The sequence below is a fragment of the Trichosurus vulpecula genome, chromosome 6 (genome assembly GCF_011100635.1).
Source record: "Trichosurus vulpecula isolate mTriVul1 chromosome 6, mTriVul1.pri, whole genome shotgun sequence".
In the NCBI taxonomy this organism is placed as follows: Eukaryota; Metazoa; Chordata; class Mammalia; order Diprotodontia; family Phalangeridae; genus Trichosurus; species Trichosurus vulpecula.
The window spans coordinates 277,820,963-277,839,569 of NC_050578.1; the positions used below are offsets into that span (position 1 = coordinate 277,820,963).

At 47.2% G+C, this 18,607-nt stretch overlaps 1 protein-coding gene across 4 annotated transcripts in view; it reads right to left on the reverse strand.

The window, feature by feature from the left end:
- KMT5B (lysine methyltransferase 5B) overlaps positions 1-18,607 on the reverse strand; it is a 68,316-nt gene that overhangs the window by 20,297 nt on the left and 29,412 nt on the right. For 3 of the 4 annotated variants that reach the window (XM_036763517.1, XM_036763516.1, XM_036763519.1), the window contains exons 2-4: positions 14,629-14,864; positions 12,112-12,259; positions 8,079-8,147 (exon numbers count right to left, since the gene is read on the reverse strand). In XM_036763517.1, coding sequence (XP_036619412.1) covers positions 8,079-8,147; positions 12,112-12,259; positions 14,629-14,788 — 377 coding nt within the window. In that variant the 5' untranslated portion in view covers positions 14,789-14,864. Of the gene's footprint in view, positions 1-8,078; positions 8,148-12,111; positions 12,260-14,624; positions 14,865-18,607 lie in introns of those variants that run through there. The other variant, XM_036763518.1, reaches the window with a different exon arrangement.

Here is an 18,607-nt window from a genome sequence, read left to right on the forward strand (position 1 = left end):
CAAGGGATGAGGATGAAGCTTTCTCACATCTCAGCTCTGCACAGGTGGGAAGCAGGGGTTTGGCGCAATGCAGAGAATGCAGATTTCAGAATTTGGTGATGTTTCTTGTTTTGCTCATTTCCCTCCCTCTTCTTCAGAGTCAGCTAGTGACATGATGCATAGAGCACCGGGCCTGGAATCAGGGAGCCCTGAGTTCAAACCCAGCCTCAGATACTTAATAGCTGTGTGACCCTGAGGAAGCCATCTAACCTTTGTTTGCCTGGGTTCTCTCCATGGTGAAGTGAAGCTAGCAAGAGGGCGGCTGTGAGGACCCAACGAGATGATAACTGTAATGTGCTCAGCACAAAGCCCGGCACATGGTGGGGGCTGCAATGCTTGTCTCCTTCTTTATTCTAAACAAGGCTCTCTGGGAGTGGTTAGAAGCCCGCAGTGGAAATAGAGGTGGTGTCAAAACAAAATGCAGCCAATTTTTAAAAGAGATCGTTAGTAACGCTAGAGAAAGAAGTCACAGTTAAGCCACAAGGTTGGAGCCATTCTGCAAGGTGCTGAGAAATGACTGAGAGAAGAGGGAGTGGAGTCCATGAGGGCAGGCTGCTGCCTCTGGGACTCTGGCTGCCAAGGAGCTGGAGGGTATCTCGGCGTCACCCTGAGCACACCTGCAGTCGGCAGGGAAGGGATGGACCGATGGCACGGGAGAGACTGGAGTCAAAAGGGTGGTGACCAGGAGAACGGACAGAGGGGTGGCCTGAGCATGGAGAAGGGTCATCTCTGGGCACCGTGTACACTTTCCTGGAGAAGAGAACCGAGAGCCACTAGGCACGGTCAAACACAAGCTACAACCCAATGGAACAGACTAGAACAGTGCCCGACGTGGGGGTCATTGCAGAGCCAGAGGCTGGTGTGCATCAGACGCCACTTCCCACTGTCCTGCTACAGCCTGAGAACAGCTGGCTCCAACTGAGCTTCCAGACAGAAGTCTGCCCAAGGGGATGCCCTCTTGAGGCTACGAGGGGCTATGCTGGAGGGTGCTTCAAAAGAGTGTAAGCTCCCTTTATCTCTGTGTAGTATCCAGCGCACAGCAGGAAGTTAATAAATGTCTACTCAATTGACTACCTGAAAGATGGGATGAAACCAATGGTCTGGAAAAAATTTCAGACCTTATTTTGACTCTCAAAAGTTGACCAAGAAAATAACGTGAACTCTCAAGCCCAATGTTTCCTTTCTTATCTCTACAATCTGCTGCTGTGCATGTGTTTCTCCTTCGTTCTCTAAGAGGACCATGGCATCAGGGAAATGATGTTATGACTTGCAGTTGACTTTGATTTGAGTGAGAGAGGGCTGTGCAAGGTCACCAGCCTCACTTCCTCCTCCAGAACCATCTGGGTCCTGTGGCCTGATATTCACCTGGATGACTGGAGATGCAGTAGATCCAGGATGCAATGGGAGAGCCCGGCCCTTTTAGGCTAAGGTCTTTTCAGGTTCTCACTTTGAGTGAGGCAAAGCCCATTCAGTGAATAGGCCTCTTTAAGAAGTTAATCAAGGGATGGCCCCCTTAATCAAAACTCAAAAAAAAACCCAAAAAAACTGGGAGGGGAGACCCTTAGGAAACCAAAGAAGTAATATGGCCCAAGGCAGCCTGGGAAAGGCCTATAAAAGGCAAGAGGTAAAGATCTGATGAGCATTTGATGAGGTATAAAGCTACAAAGAATTGTTATCATCAAATTAGACGATTTTGCAATGAAGAGTACAGGCTCCCTAAGAGAAGCTACGCTAAAAACATTGGGAGTCCAAGAAGCAGTAGAATGTAGTAAACCCAGGCAGGAGCTTGCTGGTGCCCAAGGAAAGAAGTGGTGACAGAGATGTAGAGGAAGGCGCTAAACAAGAGATCTTGGCAAATGATTCAACTTTCGGTGTAAACACTACAAACTGGTGTTAAACCCCAACAGCCGCATCTACAGTCTACACACGTTAGAAAAAGCGTCTCTGAATAAGGTCAGGGAAAGAACAGGCAGGCTCCCACCACAGGTGCTCCACAGGAGACCTCATCAGTGGTCAGCGGCTGGTGGTAGCTTGGAGCCAGAAGACCCGAATTCAAATTCTGCCTCAGACACCCTGCTTGCCTCATTTCCTCAGCTGTAAAATGAGGATAATAACGGTGCCTCCCTCCCAGGGTGGTTGTGAGGATCCAACAGGATTTTGATTCTAAAGCACTTAGCACAGTGCCTGGCACATAGTAGGTACTATATAAATGTGAGCTGTTATTGTCGCTCAAGCACCCAAAAGGGTTGGAAATAGTAGCTGCCAGATGGTTCTGTACAATAAAAAGTCCCTTAGGGTGCACTGTGGACATGCACACTTACTTACATATTTGTACAGCAATTATGGATTTCATAAAACACAAATCTGAAATTTAAAAAGGAGAATGAAGACAAAACCTTCCTTGATCCTGGAGCCAGCAGAACTAATGGAAGAGCGGAGAGATAGGGTCGGTCCTACCCTTTGGGAGGGATAGAGCTGGAGAAAGCCTTGAGGCAGGGAGGCCAATGAGGAGGCTTCTACTAGAGTGGGGGTCTTGGGGGGATTGAGGAGGAGATGGAGGTGAGAGCTGTGAAGGGAGAAGCTGACTCGTGGGGACAGTGACATGTGGAACAATGGGAGGAATGGTGGGTGTCCACTCCCCATATGAAGACAAGGAGGCTGGCCTCCTCTGGCAGGCTGTGGAGAGCACCCCCATCAACGGCTGTCAAGGTCGACATTGAAATACAAGGAGAATGAAAACATGTGAACTTAATATGAGAGATGGCGACGGGGAGGGGAGGAGACTGGGACTGAGCCGAGAAGACAGTGACTCGCTTAGACATGCCAAGACAAAATAGGACATTCTAGGCAGGGGAATCAGAGGGGTGAGGGTACAAAGGGGAGGGGTAGACAGGCTCTTAGAGTGGGCAACGGCTGCTGGACAGCCTCAGAAGCCCGGCTCGCCTTCCAGCAGTGACACAAACTGAAGCTCTGGTGTCAGAGGACCTAGAACCCAACCTCACCTCAGAGGCCCATGTGTGTGACACGTGTCTCTGGACCTCAGGTTCTGTCAAATGGGAGAGTGAGGCCAGGGAACCTCTGCAGGCCCTTTCAGCCCAAACTCCAGGAGCCTCTGATGCTCTTACCTAAGTCTATCCTCATCTTAGCAGAAAAGGAAACTGAGGCCCAGAAGGAATAAGTGGGGATGGCAGAGCTGGGGCTAGAAACATCCTCTCCTGATCCCCAGACAGTGGACGCCATACTGCATCCCAACCTACCAATACGTACCAATGTTGTGTCTAAAATACAAACTACAAATCTCTGTTGACTGACCATGTGATGACACGGGACTCAGAGGCAGAGACTCAGAGGCAGAAAGGACTTCAGAGAATGTTTACTCTGAGCCTCCACTGCACAGCTAAGGAAGCCAACACTCAGAGACCACTGCCATGGCAGCCCCCCTGAAGGTGATGCCAGAGGCCACCATCTCTGAGGTGGGCAGTTTGAGGCAGAAGCTCTGAGGGGCGAGAGCCAGCAGACACACTGGGGGTGATGATCAGGACATGCTGACCAGCCCTCGAGCCCTACTGTTCTAACTTCCCAAGAGACCTGGGGGAGGAGTCCATTGAGGGGGAGTCTGGGCTAAACGTGGGGCTGGAGAAGGGGCCATGGCATCAAAGTCTGAAAAACACAGCTTGATTGTATGATGTGAGGACTCTCTGCTGGATGGAGGGATCTGCTACCCGAGCACTTACATTTCTTTTAATTAAATATGGCTGCCTCGCGCATGGGATTTATGTAAAATAATTTGGAAATGCATCAGGCTGAACTGACATCATCTGACCGGTAATAAGGTTTGTCTCGTGTTTTAAAATATGATTTTGTGCATGTTATTATGTTACTAAATTCTCATATTGTGAAATATGAGAAATCATTATACTAGAAATGCTGCTAGAGCTGATAGATTACAAATTTAGCTGTTAAAAGAATGTGATTTTTAAAAACATGTATTGGAAAACTCAATGGATGGAGCATCAGGCCTGGCCACCGACGGGATCCTGGACAGGTCATGTAACCCTGCCTGCCTCAGTTTCCTTATTGTAAAATGAGCTGGAGAAGGAAATGGCCAACCATGCCAGTATCTTTGCCAAGAAAACTCTAAATGGGGTCACACAGAGTCGGACATGACTGAACAAATGAACAAAAAATTTTAATGTGGCACACTTTGTTTTGAAACAGATAATTTCCTGTTTGGGGGAAAAGTTGAACAGACCCTTTAAGATCCTAATCTGTGAGGTCCCTTGAGAGTCTGTATTCAGACAGGGTCATAAGAGCTTATTAGTTCTACTGACTGCATGTTGTAAAATCTACAGTACTGAAGGCTGAGAATCTAAAACTGAGAATAGGATCCTTTCTCCCACTCCTTGTCACACGGGGGAAATCTATTAGTTTACTATAATAAAGAGTGAATGTTATCTGAAAACTTTTGGCTATCACTTATAAAAATCATGGAACCATCTAGGGGGGCTTAAATATGTAATTTCAAAAAATCAATATGAATTAACTACAGGTATTCGCTGCCTATCTGAAAGCACAGAATGCCGTGGATTTTAATTTATAAGCAATACATAAATGACATCTAACTACTAGGGAAACATGAGAAAACTGATAATATTCAAACCCTAAGTCACGGTTAGTGAAATTTTGCTATCTGAGGTAAAAACTTTTGGGACTATGATATTATTTTGAGTATGCTTTCAGGTTTGGTTGCTGGAAGGATTATTAAGCCAATATTCTACCAGTCAAGGAGAAAATGGCATGTGCTTCAGCCTAAGAACTGCTACAGGGGGATGTCTGCTCCTGGGAAAAGTTGAGGGGATTGAGGGGATGACCTTGATGCGGTCCAACATAGGATTCTCTTGACTCAGTTTCCCAATGGTCCTATTTACTTTCTGAACAGGAAATTTCCCCACCTGGTTAATCCTGAGCCTGGCTTTTGATACCCTGTGAATAATGTGGAGCTTTACTAAATGACTGGCTGTCAGATAAGACTCGTGTCTGGAATCAAATAGAGCTAAGGGATTTTCTTCCCCTGTAATGGCATGTTAAGTCAGTCTGTGGCCTTGAGAGGATGACTCTTGACATTGTTATAACTAGATCCCTCCTTTTCCTTTCATAGTAAATTTCTATAATCAGAGGAGGTAAGCAGTAGAAGTTTTGTAAGCATGGTACTAAACCTATTAATTAGAGGATGGATACTGGAACATCTCTGAGTTACTATAAGAGGATGCAAGTATGAAAAATCTTGCAATTTTAATCTGTATGTATGGTCAAATGATAATATACAGATGATATCCTCTGGGGGGGGGAGCGGAGATTAGTAATGTAAAAGTTTTCAAATTAAATGGAATACTAAATCTTGAGAAAGCAACAGCAGTCTGTTTTCTAGATTATATGCATATGTGTATAATTGGCTTCCAAATGTTTCCAGTGGAAAATTCAGGTTTTAAGTATGTTTTAGTAACAAGTTCTCAAAATTGGATCAAGGATTTTGCATATAAAATTGCATAGACAATGGTAAAAAGAGCAAAATTATTTTCCCATTTTAAAATATCTGATAATTTTAAAAACAGAAGGGTTCATTTTACAAGTTAGACTCTCATGAATTTTTTTTTAAAGATTCTTACATCAAGTACAGGGTTTAGGTAAAGATAAAAATAGCAAGTGATATATAAAAACTGAAATTCTCTGAAGTCTCCAGTGAGTTATGGGTTCCTAATTTGATGTTCTTTTAGCTCTGTTAATAACATTAGCTCCATAAAGCTTGAACTGGTTTTTACTACATGAACTAGTTATTGGAAAACCAAACGTGGTAGGTTGTCGCTGTTCAGTCATTTCAGTTGTGTCCAACTCCTGATGACCCCATTTGGGGTTTTCTGGGTAGAGATACTGGAGTGGCTTGTCATTTCCTTCTCCAGCTCATTTTACAGATGAGGAAACCGAGGCAAACCGGATTAAGTGATTTGCCTAGGGTCACCATGCTAGTAAGTGTCTGAGGCAGCCTGCAGTCTTGCTGACTCCAAGCCCAGCACTCTATCCACTGTGCTACTTAGGAATTTCTGCAAGTGACTAGGAACTAGAGAAGCATAGTGCCCTTCAAAGATGCCCTGAGAATGAGGCTTATTCCAGAATGTCCAAGAGAAGATATTTCCAAGGACTAGACAATACATGGGATATTTGGTTGTGATGCCCTCTGGCCCTGAAGAAGGGTATATATACTCTGAGGTTAGCATTTTGCTTTGGGGCTTACTCACTGGAAGAGCTGTTTGTGTGATTTAGCCAGATGAGACTCTTGGTAGCTGTTAAGGAGCCCCCCAGCTTTGAAAAACTCTGATGCTGGTGCTTCCCTCTCTAGTAACTATGTATACATTGCTTTTGGTCAGATAGTTGGTAGCTCTGTCTGTTGGTCTTTGCTGTTTGTATTTGTTCTGTTTATATAATTTCTGCTTGTAACTTCTGTTTGTATTTTCTCTGAAGTTCAGGGTGCTGACTTTTCCCCTGAACTAAGTGAATGATATATATATATATATTTGATTAAAGTAAGATTGTGGACGCCTTTAAAGTTGCTTTCCTTTAGAAAAGCAGATCAAAGAACCTGTGCTAGCAGCCTTCCTGTGTGCTGGTGTTATTGGTCTTACACCCCCACAGCAGCTGCAAGTAGCACTGTTGTTATACCATGAAGGGACATAAAAGGCGAAGTTTTGCTCTTTGAGCAAGCCAGATGCAACTTTGAGAGCGTCGGAGCATGAGGGAAGAAGCCAGTGAAGAAGAACTGAGAGGCCATAGAAGAAGGTCCCTCAGAAAGTTGAAGTGATAGGATCCAGAGCTGAGGTATGCCATGGTGCCTATGGCAAGGATCTCCACAGTAAAGTCATCACTTTCAGGGCCTCTACATGGTTTCACTCAGTGACCTAAGATGGAGCATCTATCTCTCCAAACCCAGAGAACACATGGCCAAATTAATTTCCATTCCTGACCAATCCAGACATGACCATGGTCACATACCAAGCCACGCCACGAAAATGCTCTCCAGATCAAGAACGTTCTTTAGGAGGCTAGTCCTGTCAAAAGAGCATTAACTCAAATCAAGTCAGGGACCTGCAGACTGCTGGTGGTGTCCCATGTCTACATGACAGTCAGACCTAGGCTTCAACACAAATGACAGACCCTACAAACTATACCTCAAGGTCAAGGCCTCAAGTAAGCCTAATACAGAGCCAGGCCACTAAAACAGAAGCTCTTCTCACAGCTGACAAAGCTGTCAGATGGACAACAGGATTAACCAAAGAGCAGGATGGGAGAAGGATGCTCCATAGAGAGATATTCGAGTACTGGCGACGAGAAGCAGCGGCAGGAGACAAAGCAGAGTCTGAGACCACTGAGTCCTCCCCTCCTTTAAATGGGGGGAAAGCTACTGTTTCACAACTAAGTAGATTGCTTTAGCTTTCCAGGTCTGGTATGTGTCTAGTATGACCAGCAACTAAAAAGGGGCCATTTGTTTACAAGGCGGTTCTCAACTTGGGTACATGCACATGCACATACATACACATGCATGACCATCTCTCATGCTCTCTCCAGAGATGGCTTTGGGTCTCTTGCCATTTGATCAAGAGGACCTGGAGGCAGTGAGGCAAAGCCACTGACTAAAGCTCTCCCTGTACTGGCATGAGAGACTGAGAGGTGACCGGAAGAGGCCAAAGGTGATGCGGAGCTCAGAGGACAGAACATTCAGAGGGAGGCTGACTGCTAACAGAGGGGCTCTCGGGTACTGGGACAGACTCACACAAGAGTGAACTCTTCATCTCCAGATCTGAAAAGAAGAGGCTCCCAAACGTACCTGGCTGAGGCCTGCAATCCGCTGAGGCCCCACATCTGGCTCTCTAGAAACGCAACCTAGCCAGGACTTACTGGATCTGGGGCATTTTCAAAGGGCAGGACATTGTTCGGAAGAAGGGGTGGGGTGCACCGTTATCTTGAGGAGGGTACCATGTTTTACCTACCTCGCCGGGTGCGTGTGAGGGCAACTATCAGATTTGGTAAAATGCCTGGAACTCCTCCAAGGAAAGGCGCTACAGAGATGCAAAAACAAACAGGTTAGTGATGAGAGGGCTGGTAGAGGGCCTGGGCAGGGGGCTAGAAACAGGTCTTACGCTGTAACACTTCTGACCCCCTTCTTCAATCTAGTTTCAGACTAATGACAAGGGCCATTCCAGCATCTGACCCACCCAGCCACCAAAGGACAGTCTAGGGGAAGACATCCAGGTGAATAGGGAAGCACAGGGATGCCCTGCCCATCCCAGAAATGGTACTCTCCTCCACCCCCAGTTCCAAAGGAGCTGCCTACCACAACCCTTCTGGGGGCCTCACAGCCTAATTCCAATAGAGTACAAGCCCTGACCTCATCTCTTCCAATTAACCTGGACCACAGCTAAGGATTCTGTCTTTACTGGAAGCCCAGAATTCAGTGCTGGCTGACTCCAGCCCTGCCCCTGCCCTGCAGGGTCTGGGTTAGTCCCTCCACTCCTCTGGGCCCAAACAAGGCATCTCAGATAATGTCTGATGTCAGAGATCAGTGACTCAGAGCTGGAAGGGACCTTGATTTTTTCCACCCAAGCCCGCCATCTTAGACAAGGCTCAACAAGGCACAGAGAGGTTACTAGTGACTTGCCCAAGGTCAAACAACAAGTATTAGAGAGAGGAGGACCCAGGTTCCAATCCTGCCTCCAAGGTCAGTGCCCTCTCCATTGTACACCACGCTGCTGTGGCCCTTCCCCAGAGTTCTGGGTTCTTGGGATCTGTGGCATTTGTGCCTTCTCCTTACAAGAGGGAGATTGGGGCTAGGTGGCCACTGACTGGTGCGTCTAGGCCATCTCAGCTGAGTGCCCAATCAGGTACGGCCCCAGCTCAGCCCTGGACACTGGCTTCTGTGGATGACTGGGATGCATGCCCTCCTGGATGGGGCCGAGTGACCTTCAGTGACGGCTCCCTCACTCTTCCTCTCTCAGTGCAGGTTTCAACTCTGGCCCCCACGCCCTAGGCCTAGTATGGACAATGACTAGGTGAAGATGTTTCTATCACCTGCTAAAAGCCAAAGCAGTTTCTCAAAGTCTCATGATTATAGCATTCCCAATGGGGGTGCAGCAGACAGAGTGGGAAGAGCTGCTGCTCCTCCTCTTGCCCTCTGTAGCCCCCTCGCTTCTCCAGTTCTGCCTTATGTGTAAATGCAGGCATGGAGCTGAGTGACTTCTGGGGTCCCTTCTGGCTCTCAATCTATCATCTGTATTCAGTCTCAAAGATGACTCTTCAGACCTCTGCTAACTACCTGTGTACTCCCAGGATGTTGCAGTAGAAAAAACCACTGGGCCCAAGGTCAAAGGCTCACTGACATCTCTGGAGCTGAGAGCCATCTGTAAAATGACTCTAGTGCTGCCAAACACTAGTCACTCCAGTTTCCTTTAAACTTTAAATCTGCTGATTCAGCCAAATGGCCTGGGACCATGAGGCAACTATGTGAGTGCTGAAGATGAAAAAGTTCATGGGCCAGGCCTCTGCCACATGGATTGATGGGGTGTGCCCAGAGAGCTGGGCCAGGGGACACAGAAGCATGGCATGGCCCGAGCTGGGGGAAGGCTGGTGTTTCTCCTCCCCTGTGCGAGGAGGATCATGCCTGCTCTCCACCCCCAAGCATGCAAAGGTTGCCTGGCTTGCTGAACCAAAGCTGCTTTCTGTAGGAATGCTGCCTTCCCACTGGCCTAACCAATGGCACGGTGTATCAGTGTTGTTGGGGATTTACTTCTTAGACAACTCTTCAGAAACATCCTCTTCGGAAATGGAAAGGATCCCTGCATTAGCCTTCAGTCAAAGGGGGACAGAAACGATGAAATACTGCAGAAGCTGAGCTACTTCACTGGGTCATCAGAACAGGGTATTTCAGACATTTGTGGTTGTTCAGTTGTTTCAGTCAAGTCCAACTCGGTGATGCCCCTTGGGGTTTCCTTGGCAAAGGTACTGTCATTTCCTTCTCCAGCTCATTTTACAGATGAGGAAACTGAGGCAAGCAGGGTGAAGTGACTTGCCCAGGCTCATATAGCTAGTGAGTGTCTGGGGTTGAATGTGAACTCAGGAAGATGAATATTCCTGACTCCAGGCACAGTGCTCTATGCACCGTGGTGCCATCTAGCTGCCCAATTTCAGACATGGGAGGTCTCAAAACAAGGAGTTATTTGTTATCCGTATTAAGTGGTTATACCCTTTGCACCTTGAAGACTGTTAAGGCCATGTTGATGCCCACTCGGAACATGAAGGATACAGGTTGTCACTGCCGATGGAAGTGAGGGCATCTGGTACCAGTGCCAAACCACACTGACTACAACCCAGGGCAGCCTGATGCTCCCTGCTCCGTGTACCAGCTAGGTGGGTGAGCATGCTCGAACACACGAACACGCTGATCCTCTTCTCCTCCCCAAGACTGTCAGGGACAACCCTGAAGCACTCTTATTTCTCCTTTTATTCAGCCAGACTCTTTTGACTCATTCTTTAGGGGGATCTGGGAACATTCCCCTCCTCACTTCATCACCTGGATTTAGGAGGAGTCCATGGCATCCTGAAACTGATCTCTATCATCAATGAGGCTGGGGTCCAGGGAGTGCCCACGGAACCACAGTCCAAAGCAGACTTCTCTAATCAAGGCAAATACCCCATCCCAACAAGTTCTACAGGACATGCAGGGAGACTGTCCTCTTCCCTCTATCTCTCCTGCGCCTGGACCTTCGCAGCCCCCAAACGACCACCATGTTGATTCGCTTCCTTTCAAAGGGTTGAGAACTTGCCGTTTCCGTTTCTGGCCCGTGGCACATGCAGCTCTCTAGCACCTGTGGACACTTTCTCCCCCTTCTCTCAGCCCTTCTTCCCTTGTGTAGATGGCCATTGCTGACCACATCTCCTTTCCAGAAGAACTCTCCAGACACTGTACTACCCTGGTTTTCCTCCAGCCTCCTTCTGTGCTCCCTGGGAACAATTCATCCCAAGGCTTAGCCCTAGAGATCCTGTTCTGATGCTGTGCCATGAGGGCTGGATGGAAGGGTCAAGTCTGGGCTCGTAGCCCCTAGCTCTCACATTTGCTGGCTCTGGAGCTTCCTTGAGGCAGGCTATGAAATCCTTTAGAAGCTGTGGAACACTTGATGCCAGTTATTAGCTCATCTATTGTTCTGACTTCCACAAGCATTTCTCAGCAGGTCACCATCTTTCCAGCCCTGATCTCTCTTCTAGACTCTCATTCTTCGTTGCCCACTGGACGTAGGCAAATCTGTCCCACCCAATTCAACAGCTCTAACATCAAATTTGTTATCCTTCCCCTATCGTGGCTGCCCAGCTTGGCAAGGGCATCCTCACCAAACGTTTGATGCTGAACTCACACTTGGCACGCTTGCTGTTTCCCTTGATCCGCTGCTGGGTCTCCTTCTATGTCCACAGGCTTTAGAAGCATTCATCTGACACAGAGATGCATGGCAGCCATATTTTCTAAGGACCCAAATGGACACTGAACACCCCACCCCACCAGCACCAGTGGATGGGCTAAGCTTCAGGTCAAGCGAATCAACTACTGGGCCAAATCACCCTGCCACTGCTGGCCTAAGGAAAACCCTGTTCTCATCGAATCTTTTGGGAGAAAGACCTCTCAAGCATACCCACTGACCTCTTCAGGGGCACCCTCATTAAAAGGCCAAATGAGTAGCAAGTCAACCATCCAGACTCTGCTTCCCCCTTAGTCTCTGTCCAGCTTGCCTAGGGAGTGGCGCAGGCTCCCACCCCACACCAGGACCAGCACGCTGACCTTCCCGAGGGCTAGATGCAGGGCTGGGATGGGGAAGAAGGCATGATCCTGGAGCCTGGCCAGTTCTAGCTTCCGACTCCCCTTCCTCCAACTTCCTCGTTGCCATAAAGACAGCTCTGAGTTTACCTTTTGGTTTTTTTTGGTTTTCTGAAAATCAACAGTTTCCTTGTTCCCCTGCAGGATAAGGACAAGAAAATTACCTAGTGTTCATTTTGTGAGTCTGAAAACCTAGGTAGGGGTCAAGCACCAGACTGGTGGCTAGGTCGTCATTTTCACACAGCTCCTTGGCAGACATCCCAGAAGAAGGTACATAGCGACTCTGCCCTTCAAAGCCTGAAGCGCCGCTACCTGGGAAAATCAAGAAGCACACAGGTTACTCACTTTGGGCTGCTGTGCTCACCTCCTGAATTTTCTGATTAACCAAATCAGCAATTCCTCATCCCCATCAGTGAGTGAACAGTCAGTCAGACAGACAGCCCTTATGGTCATCTGGGGCCAAGCTTCCTCCATTCCCTGGGCACTGGCATTTTGGTTCGCCAGTGCCCGAGGGATATGTTACTCCCCAACCAAGGGGCCTGACTAAGCAGACCTGGGGACTTCCGCTCAGCTTCGTTCATCTCTCTCACTGCACAGGTGGGAACCTGGGAGGATAATCCCATGGCTTTAACATGGTAACAAAGGAGGCTGGGGGAAGAAGAAACAGGGGTAACAGGTGGTTGGGGGCATAAAGAGCTTTCAGCAAGTCAAGGCAGAAAGTCTGGATCCTGGCTCTAAGAGGGGCCTCAGGAGAAAAGCTGTCCTCACCCCCGCCTTTACTGGAGGTGAGTAATCACTGCCACCTGACAGGTGAGGGCACAAAGGGCCATCCCTTGCCTACAGCGCTCCCACAGCTAGTAAGGGGTATCAGGAAAGAACTGGCCCAGACTGTTCAGCTGCTCAGCCCCAAGAACTTCAGAGACGGGAGGGAAATGAGAGAATGAGCTGAAAGCTGTAACAGAGGGCAAGGCCCAAGGCCAAGGGCCCCAGGGCAGGGTGGTGGTGGTGCTGGGGCTACTAGCTTGCAACTTGGTTTTTAGGATGGGAGAAGAAGACATAGCATGGCTATCTACACATTCCCTATCACAGGCCCATGTACCATGTCACAAGAAAAAGCAGCTCTGCCTGTGCCTTTGCGGGCCTTCTCTCCCCTCGGACGGCCCTGCTCTCTTTTGTCCCAGCATCTCGGACTTAAGTCTTCTGACAAGGCTTAAGTTTGGGGTATTTGATGGATGTTTTGTTCTAGGGGAGGAAGGAGGCCCTAACGAGCCTCAGGCTATTTCTAGTCTCCAGGGTCCTGGGAATACCAGGCTAATCCTTAGAATTAGATGCAGAATCACATTCTGATCCCAGGAGGTTTGGGGTTAATAATCTACAGAACTTGAACTGGTCACCTGACCTGGCTTGGGCTGAAGGCCGGACTGAGTGAGACCAGCACTGGGTCAGCATGGGGCTTGGGCCTAAAGGCACTCATCTCAACCCATGCCTATGAAGTTTGGCCATCGACAGCCCTCCTGGACCCATGGAATGACCTTGGGTCCACCCTATCTACAATTCTGTATTTATCCTGAGTCACAAAGTGTAGGTCTCTGAAGTAGCAATGGCAGAGACACTCTCTGGGAGGACACCCTGCCCCATGGCAGGCTGGCACCAGACAGAGCCCTGAGAAAGGACAAGTGACCCGCCCAGGGCCACCGGGTCAGAACCGGAGCTCCGGCCTTCCTGGCTCCAAGGCCAGCTCTAGATGCTCTGCCCTTCTGCTCCTTGCCCTTGAAATGGACACCAATAAGAATGGACTAAGCCCACAATTTCTTGAAATAAAAAATGGGGGTGGAGAGAAGGGAGGAATAGAATTTGGAGCTAAAACTTTAAATAAAAATGTTAAAAATTGAAGAAAAAAAGTGGTTCCCTTTCAACTAAGAGGGAAATGTTAATTAAATAATTGTTTCATTATGCATTATTTAATACATCCCAAGGGGAATGGTTATTCTGCCTGGGTGGAACAAGTAAAATGGCTCCTATTACTGCCCAGGTGTCTGGGAAGCAGTCGGTTCTGACCCCCACCACCTTGCTTATCATCTAGGCCTCAGCCCTCAACGCTAAGATGGACAATTGATTCTGTTCTTCATGACGATTTTTTTTGGAGGAGGGAAGGCAGGGCAATTGGGGTTAAATGACTTGCCCAAGGTCACACAGCTAGGAAGTGTGTCAAGTGTCTGAAGCCAGATTTGAACTCTGGTCCTCCTGACTCCAGTCCCCTTCATGACTATTTTTAAAACTCTCTATGGACAGGTTATCAAAACCAGACGTTAACAATCACTCCAGAACACACAGATGGATGGCCTGACACGCTGCCAGGACTAAGCAGCTGCGCTCGTCTGCTTTTACAGAAGAAACCCCCATTTAGGTGTAAACTCGAGAACAGGAGGGGCAGGTTCAAGCTGCAGACCCCAACCACACCAGCTGGATTTCTGCATCAGGTCCAGCAGACTGTGTTGTTACTCACTCATTAGAGCAAGAGTTGAGCAGTGGCAGTTTTAGAGTAGGAATTAGTGATTCTTCTAATGTGCACAGGATGAACATTGTCAAAGACAATAACAAAATAAAACGTATTACCGGAGAAAGAACATAACTGACCCCCACAACAGTGAAAACACCCAAGAGCTGAAGTGTGTACCTACATCTGCTTGACCTTCTCTCAACTGCATTTCGGCCAGCCTTCAGGGTGTCCTTTCCCGTGTGCTGAAATTTGGATTGACTCGGCTGGTGTTCATTAGACAACTTGCCTCCATTTCTCCTGCCATTCACCACCATGTTCTTGGAGTCTCCCAACCACTTCATACCCACAGACAGCCCGACCCAGTGGCATTTAGTCACTCTCTTCAAATAGCTTAGAGAATAATTTCAATTTTCTCTCCTAACGGAAACAAAATATGGAAAAAAAATAACTGGGGAGGGAAATACAAGTAAGACCAATATGCTAAACAGACACCCAAGAATGGCACTTATCTGCATTAACAGTAATGGAATGGTAGTCTCTAGTATTAGCCCCATTTTATGGGTAAGGAAACCAAGGGTGGAAAAGGTGAAGTGCCTTGTCTACAACCACCCCACTCATATCTGACAAGATCTGAAGCCACATCTTTTTGACTCCAGAGCCAACATTATTCTATCCCTCTATCATGTGGCCTATTTTGTAGACTACCAGGCAGAGTTAAGAGGAGGGAGAAAGATAATGACTTCCTTTTCAGCAAGCTGAATTTGAAATGATTACAGGACACCCAGGCTGATTTCTAGCCAGCAGATGGAGATGGAGAAGGCTGCACATAGAGCTTTGTGGGTTATCTACATAGAGATGATAGCTAAATCCACAGGGAGGGTGTGTGTGGTTTTTTTTTTTTTTTGGGAGGGGAGACATATGAGGAGAAAGAGGGAGACAGACAGGGAGGGAGAGAGGAAGAGAAGGAGGAGGGAGAAGGAAATGTAGAGGGAGTGAGAAAGGGAAGGAGGGAGAGAGGTGGGGGGGAAGGGAGGAAGGGAGGAGAGAGAAAATAAACACATCGAGAGAACTGCAAAGATCAGTCGTCATAAGGAAAACATGTCGAAGAGGAAGGGGTAGGTGGTCAGTGGTATCGAATGCTCTGAAAAGATGAAAAAGGATGAGGCCTGAGAAAGGCCACTGGACTTAGAAATAAAGAGATTGTTGTGACCACAAAGAGAACTGCTTCAGTGGCATGGTGGCAGCCGGAGTCAGGAAGCGGACACAGAGCCCCGAGCCCAGGGAGAAGAGGCTATCAGCAGGTCAAACACTCCAAAGGGCTCATGGATTTGGCAATTAATAAATCACTCATAAAAGCCTGGAGAGAGCAGTTGCAGTTGAGTGGGGAGGCTGGAAGTCCAACTGGCAGGGGCTGAGAAGCGAATTCAGGCCATTTTTTTCCCTTGAGAGTCAGCAGTGAAATCCCTGGCTGGCGGGGATCATCGAGACATCTAGTTTTAGGAGGTCCCGCTCCTCCAGGGTGGACGGTCACTGTCAATGTCACAAGCACAACTCAAGTCTTTCACCCAGTCCAGGTTCTTTCTGCTCTTCTCTACTCTTCATTGTGCAAAGACAACTAAAGAGCTGCTCTCAGAAATTCCTCTCTCCTCCTCCTCCTCTTTATAATGAATGCTCCAACCAATGTCCCCAAAGCCTCAAATCCCAGTGACTCTGCAGCAGCAGCAAGCTCAAGCAAAGGTGTCGGTGGCGTCAGGGCCTGGGCGGCAACTGTCTTAACACACCTGTTCCTTGTTGCGCTGGTTCTTCTCCCAGGTAAACTGAGCTGTCAAACTGAAACCTCCTACTTTGCCTGTCTTCCAGTTGTTTCCAAATCATGACTAAAACCTGGAGCCATGCTAAGTGCCTTCTAGCAGAGGAGAGCACGAAAGAGGGTAATTTCGAAGACACCACAGGACATACAATGATTTTTCATTTATTCAACTTTTTCACCAAATTTAATGTAATGTCTCTTTTACTCAGGTTAATATGGAAATAAATGACAAAGATTTAACTTGAAATCATAACACTATGACCCATTTAATTCAGAAAAATTTAGAACTCTCAGGAGGTGCTATGTAATCTAAATTTTCCTACCCATGACTGATAAATGACCCTCTTCTTCAAGGTCAAGAGCCACAAGCAATCCTGTGAGTGACGAGTGTCTAGAGCCACAAAACTAGATCATGCTTAAGGGAGTGTGTGTAGAGTAGCAACGATGCAAGAACTGTCTCCTACCCACTCTCCTTGTATGCTTTGGTCAATCCCTCCAATCTGTTCTTTATTAAATATGGGAGATGTGGGGAAGAGTGTCAGGGACCAGGACCAAGAGCTACCCCGGGACTGTGATCTAGTCCCCCGAGCCGCTACACCTAAGTCGCTGCTGAAGAATCCATGACAAAGGTGATATCAGTGGGGCTCACCTTGCAACATTTTTGTCCATGAGGTAGAAAGAAGAAATGGAGAGGGAGGATAACAACAGAATAGCAATTTGGAAGTAACTGCAATCACCAGACTGCACAGCTCAAATCTGACTGTACCAGTTTCATCTTAAAAGACAACCCTGAGTTCTAAACTTGAGGTGTTGACTAGGCACAGCAGGAGGCCATCAACAGAACCAAGGGAAAAAACCAGAGTGTTTTCTCATATACAAAGGCCCCATAGCAAAAATAATTAAATATAGCTGGGAATAAATGGCATAATCTACTTGCTAATGACAGGGAAACATTAGCTGATTCATGGGTGTGAAGCACAAGAAATTTGGGGCAATTATTTTTAAGTCACACTGCTGACGGGCACAACTTTGTCACTTTTTAAAGAGTATATCTCCTATGAAAGCAAGCTGGTATAAAATGTGTCCACAGAGATCCCATAGGCAAGCCAACAGAGTAGGTTCCTGTTAGGTAAACCCAAAGACACCAACTACTGGGTTAGAAGTTCCTTTGAAGAAAACTGCTGGGAAAATTAGAAAGCGGTGTGGTAGAAATTAGAGTGAGCCCTACACTTTACACCATATTCCAAGATCAACTCCAAAAAGTCCCCCAAAACAGAGGAAAAGGGAAGAAAGTGCTTTGTACAACTATGGTAAGGAAAAGATTTAAACAGGAATAGAGGTGATCACAGATGCAAAATGAAGAATTTTGATTACATAACACAAAATAGTTTTTACATGACAAAGCCAATGCAGCTAGTAGCAGGGACAAAAAAACCAACAATAATGGGGGGGGGCGGAATCCTAACAGTCAATGTTGCTGATTAAAGAACAATACACATATTTATACAAATGCACAACAAAAGCCAATAATGGTTAGATGATATGCAGGCAGACTTCAAAGAAATGCGAGCTATGAACGAACCACATAAAAAACCATTCTGAAAGACTAATAAAATTCTGATGTTCTACCTCATACTTATCAAATTAAAAAAGATGAGCAGAAACAGTATATATTGGGGTGGGGTGGGGGAAACTGTGGAAAACAGGCACACTCATACACTCTTGGTGGAACTGTAAATTAATCCAACTGGTCTGGAGAACAGTTGGAAATTATGCTACAAAGTCACCAAACCATGTCTCTCTAGTCTCTGACTCAGGGATACCACTGCCAGGAGAGTTCAAGGACAAAAGTTAAGAGCCGGAGGGAATGTGGGTGTCCCCTGGTTGGGAGATGGCTGAATGCAGCCCATTCATTTTATAGAGTATGGTGGTTCCATAAAAAATGGCAACTATGAATTCAAAGGAGCCTGGGAAGATGTGAGTGAGCCCTGGCAGGCAAGCTTTCTTATTACTGGGGAAAACATAAGCAGTGTCATACAGGCCGAACTAGCAAAGCAACTTCTGCCATGACCACAAATCATAGAAGGGAAAACAGTGCAGCAAGGCGCCGGAGCCCCGCACTGACCAATGAGGGTTCCAAGAGCCTGTGACAGAGGCATGATCCTTTTGCTAGTTAGTCAATAAACATTTGTTAAGCGCCTACTGTGTGCCAGGCACTGTGCCAAGTCTGGGAATACAAAAGAAAGGCAAAAGATAGTCCCTGCCCTCAAGGAGCTTATAGTCTGGGGGGAAATGACGAACACACAAACGTGTGCAACCGAGCTATAGAGAAGATAAAGAGTTAATAATC